The 5000-nt window shown below is 47.5% G+C and overlaps 1 protein-coding gene across 1 annotated transcript in view; it reads right to left on the bottom strand.

Annotated features, from left to right (window-relative positions):
- LOC127629645 (inner ear-specific collagen) overlaps positions 1–4923 on the bottom strand; it is a 5783-nt gene extending 860 nt beyond the window's left edge. Inside the window, exons 1-5 of the mRNA XM_052106781.1 lie at positions 4451–4923; positions 4036–4291; positions 3852–3932; positions 1857–1937; positions 1–1774 (exon numbers count right to left, since the gene is read on the bottom strand). The exon at positions 1–1774 is cut by the window's left edge and continues 860 nt beyond it. Coding sequence (XP_051962741.1) covers positions 861–1774; positions 1857–1937; positions 3852–3932; positions 4036–4291; positions 4451–4525 — 1407 coding nt within the window. The 5' untranslated portion in view covers positions 4526–4923 and the 3' untranslated portion in view covers positions 1–860. The remainder of the gene's footprint in view (positions 1775–1856; positions 1938–3851; positions 3933–4035; positions 4292–4450) is intronic.
- Positions 4924–5000: the final 77 nt, after the last annotated feature.

Here is a 5000-nt window from a genome sequence, read left to right as displayed (position 1 = left end):
TCGAGCGGGCCGGTGGTTAGGCCGGGAAACGTGCCGAGTTTAGCAACAATGAGCCAACGCGTTATGCAGAATGGACACCAAACGGCGTGGCGATATGCAGGTAAGGACAGCGAACACCCCCCCAAGCTCAACAGTTGGGCCAGTTGCCAAGTAAAATCCCAGGACGATTTCTCTTCCCAGTCCAGCCCTGGTTCCTACCATCAAAGTAGCCCAAGCTAAGTCTTACCCCAACTAACAAAAAAAGGTTGGATGAAAATGTGACCTGTAGCGAACATCCAAATTGGCCTGGGAACGTCCTGTCTTGAACGTTACAAAATTAACCACTAAGCAAACGTTGGCGAACATCCCCTGTTTGCTGGGACCTTGTTGCAGTATGGGGCAGTCAGCGCACCCGGTGTACAGGCAACATGCCTAGTCAAACCAGTGAGAGCAACAGGCAGCGTTTTTCAAAGTTTCAAACTACGTTTAACTTGACACGGCGTCCTCAAAACACAGCGCTCATGACTCGGGAGATGTGTCAACCAAAGTGAGACACTCCAAAAGCATCTGTCGGACACACAAGTACATATGTGATATAGTGAATTTGAATGAGCTCAATTCTAATCATTATAGCATAATATTTGGGAGCACTTCTCCGATTAATTGAGATTAATTCGATTAATCGGCACAATTAATTCGATTAAAACGTTTAATCGGTTGACAGCCCTAGATTTAATGCAAGTTTAGACTGTATAGCATATAGAGTTTAAGTTTAGAAGTGTAGGCTAAAGGTTGGAGCACAAGTTTGGAAGGTAGGGTGTAGGTTTAGAGTTTGGGTGGAGGTTAAAAAGTAGGTTAAGTTTACAATGTAGAGTTTAAGTTTAGGGTGCAGTTGTGGTGGGTTCCTCTATATCTCCCCAGCTATAATCTCCATTAATTTCAAACGGATTGAAATCTCTTGGAGCCATGTCATCACATCTGTCTGGGTGTAGCAGATACCCGCTGAAGGTGCTGCTGGACTCAGAGTTGGTGAATGCACCATTAGTGGTGATGTCTCGCACTTGCAGCCACACCCAGTCGCCCTGGCTCAGGTTCAGCACCACCTGCTGAGAGGCAATGTTCAGGTCCACTGGCGTAGTCGTCTTCACCATCGGCTCAAAGTTGACGAAGAGTCCGACTTTCAGCGGACGTGTGGACACTTGCAGGTGGTAACTAAACACATAGGTTCCATTAATGGGGGCCGTATAGACGCCATTTTCAGGGTTGTAGTTCTGAAGCAGGTTGGTGATGACATGTTTGAATGGTACTGGACGATTGGGTGGGGGAAAGGAGGTGGTTAGGGCGGCTGAGAAAGCGGATTGCACTGCGGGCGAACAAGGTCCAGGCAAACCAGTGTATCCTATATCGCCCTGAGAACCTTTGGGTCCCGTGGCTCCCCCTGGACCCTGTGGCCCTGTTACACCCACGTCTCCCTTTTCACCCTTTAGCCCCTGAGGACCCTGCGTCCCTGGAGCTCCATCATGACAGTTGCACAAGCCTTGTGGACCCAGGTCACCCTTTTGCCCAGGTACACCTGGAACACCAGGCCCGCCCGCCAAGCCAGGATCTCCCTTTAGCCCTTTTGGACCAGGCTGTCCATTAAGCCCGGGTAACCCTCTTGCACCTGCAGGGCCAGGAAGACCTGCTTCACCTGTTGGTCCTGGTATGGGCTCACAGGTTTCTGGGCACTGGCCGTCATCTCCTTTTGGACCCGGCTCACCTACATCACCGGATTGACCTGTGTCACCCTTGTCACCTGAAAAACACAAATATGTGTCACAGGGGCCATTGATAGACATTTTGTGGCTCTCGATGTTCATGCATTAGTAAATACTGACCTTTATACCCACGGTCTCCCTTCGGCCCTGGGCGTCCAATGGGACCTATTTCACCCTGGTCCCCAAATTCACCTTTCTCACCTGTGAATGAGAATTACATTGGTAATTTCATTGGTAAATTGTCTTAGTAACATGGAGTTGGGAAGTAACTACCACAGTTAGTTAGTTTGCTGCTGACGTAAATGTCAGTGGTGGATGTATGTGGATGGATGGATGGGTGTATGGATGGATGGATGGATGGATGGATGGGTGGATGGATGGAAGGATTGATGGGTGAGTGGGTGGGTGGATGAATGGATGGATGGGTGGATGGATGGATTGAGGGGTGGATGGATGGATGGATGGATGGATGGATGAATGGATGGGTGGGTGGGTGGGGTGAATGGATGGATGGATGGATGGATGGGTGGGTGGATGGATGGGTGGATGGATGTATGGGTGGGTGGGTGGATGGGTGAATGGGTGGATAGATGGGTGGGTGGGTGGGTGGATGGATGGATGGGTGGATGGATGGATGGATGGGTGGGTGGATGGATGGATGGGTGGGTGGGTGGATGGATGGATGGATGGATGTATGGGTGGGTGGGTGGATGGATGGATGGGTGGGTGGATGGATGGGTGGGTGGATGGATGGATGGATGGATGGATGGATTTTTTGCGAAATATGATTCTGTCACACAACACACGATTGCATTGTAGCTAGTCTGTAGTTTAAAGAAACATTTAGGGTGCAATACAAGTTAAGCTCAATCGACAGCATTTGTGGCACAATGTTTATAACACAAAATATATTCAAAATCGCAGTTACAGTGAGGTACTTACAATGGAAGTGAATGGGGCCAATCTGTAGACGTTAAAAGACTCACGGTTTCTAAAGATTTAGCTTAACTTGATTGAATCTGGAATGTTACTTTAACTAGTCTGCTTGTAGCTTGGCGAAATACACTCACTGAGCACTGAGCACTTTATTAGGAACACCCAGTGGCGGAGCTAGGGGGCCATTGGCCACCCCACTCGCGATTGCCGTTTTTGATTGCCATCAAGACTTAACATGTACTGCCCACCACACAACATTTCTGTGCCACCACATACTGATCGCAGACCCCTCTGAAAAACTCCTGGCTCCACCCCTGGGAACACCTTTACACCTAGTTATTCATGCGATAATCTAATCAGCCAATCATGTGGCAGCAATGCATAAAATAATGCTGATACGGGTCAGGAGCTTCAGCTAATGTTCACATCAACCATCAGAATTTATCTCCATTGTTTAGACCGTGGCATGATTGTTGGCGCCAGACGGGCTGGTTTCAGTATTTCTGGGATTTTCACACACAACAGTCTCTAGAATTTACTCCGAATGCTGCCAAAAACAAAAAACATCCCGCGAGCGGCAGTTCTGTGGACGGAGACACCTTGTTGATAAGAGAGGTCAACGGAGAATGGCCAGAATGGTTCGAGCCAGGGCTGGACTGGTAATCTGGCATACCGGGCATTTTCCCAGTGGGCCGATGCACTTTGGGGCCAATCAGGGGCGGACTCGCCATCGGGAGAATGGGGTGGGCCAGTGGGCTGGTTGCGAAATGGGCCAAAAGGGCCACGATAATCTGAAATGAGCCGCTGCGTTATGCAGAACGGGCCCAGGATTTGCCGAAGGGGGCAGCGATGCAGAAAAGGACCCCCCTACGAAAGTCTACGGTAACTCGGATAACCACTCTGTACAATTGTAGTGAGCAGAATAGCGGATGGGCTACAACAACAGATCCCGTCATACACTTTATTACGACCGTAGTGTTCCTAATAAAGTGCTCAGTGAGTGTAGCTTAAGTTTCATTTGAGAGAAGTTCATTCTCAACCTAAACACAAGAGCCATTCTTCACCACAATGTTAACCCCTAATACTCCAGCATAAAAGACACAATTTAAATCCCAATATAACTGAACAAAATGTTGTAGAATTGGCTTGCTTTAGGAAACTGCATAGTGTGAGTCTCACCCTTAATGCCGGGACGTCCCGTGAACCCTGGACGGCCAGTAAACCCTGTGAGGCCTCTTGGACCTGGACTACCAGAACTTCCTGTGAGTTAACAAACAACACATTTGTAAGAACATACTTTTAAGTTCAACTCTCTCCGTGTGTGTGTGTGTGTGTGTGTGTGTGTGTGTGTGTGTGTGTGTACCTGGTAGTCCGCGGTCTCCTTTATCTCCTTTCGGACCTTTTTTTCCAGAGCATGCAGAACAGATGCAGTACCACGGTACCTGATCTGCTGTAGGCGGAACTGCAGCTTCCAGAAAGAACTGACAGTAGGACAAATCGGGCTCTGCCACCGGCCCCATCGGAAGGCTCTCATTGGGCAATATCCCACGAAACTCGGGAACTAAAGCACACTGACCAAGAGACAAACATACAAGCACCACCACAACACTCCTCACACCCTGTGGACAAACAGTATAAAAGATGAAATAGTGCAGTGTAAATTATAATTATAATTATTACAGGGGTATGTTTTAATGACAATATCACCTGTGTGTAGGTAATTACAAGTGAAGGCCGATAGATAGATGGATAGATACATAGGTAGATCAAACACATACCATGTTCCAGAGATGAAGCATGTTCTTCTTCCTCACTCTGAGCAAAGTGTGACAAAATCTGTGATAGCCAGACATCTCACACTTATATACCTGCAGCCACACACGTGTGTGTGTGTGTTTGGATTTTTTCCTTCATTCTTTGTGACCTCATTAGTGGCAGATTTTGATGAGTAATAATAGTGGAGAGAACAGGAGAATGCTCGTGTCTTTGTGTGTGTGACACAGCAGTGTTGAGTGCAGGTGCGGCTGTAACACGAGAGATTTGATGCTTCTCTGGAGATGATTTATAATGCAGGGAGGTCTGGGAACATGGCAGTCCTCTGACCACCCCACGACCCAATTCAGGTCAGAACACACACAGACACACACACACACATGTTGTGTTTCCATGTTTTATGAGGACTTTCCATAGACATAATGGTTTTTATACTGTACAAACTTTATATTCTATCCCCTAAACCTAACCCTACCCCTAAACCTAACCCTCACAGAAAACTTTCTGCATTTTTACATTTTCAAAAACATAATTTAGTATGATTTATAAGCTGTT

The sequence above is a fragment of the Xyrauchen texanus genome, chromosome 36, assembly GCF_025860055.1.
Source record: "Xyrauchen texanus isolate HMW12.3.18 chromosome 36, RBS_HiC_50CHRs, whole genome shotgun sequence".
Taxonomy (NCBI): Eukaryota; Metazoa; Chordata; class Actinopteri; order Cypriniformes; family Catostomidae; genus Xyrauchen; species Xyrauchen texanus.
Note: the sequence above shows the minus strand (reverse complement) of the source record. Positions and strands in the feature narration are given on the sequence as shown.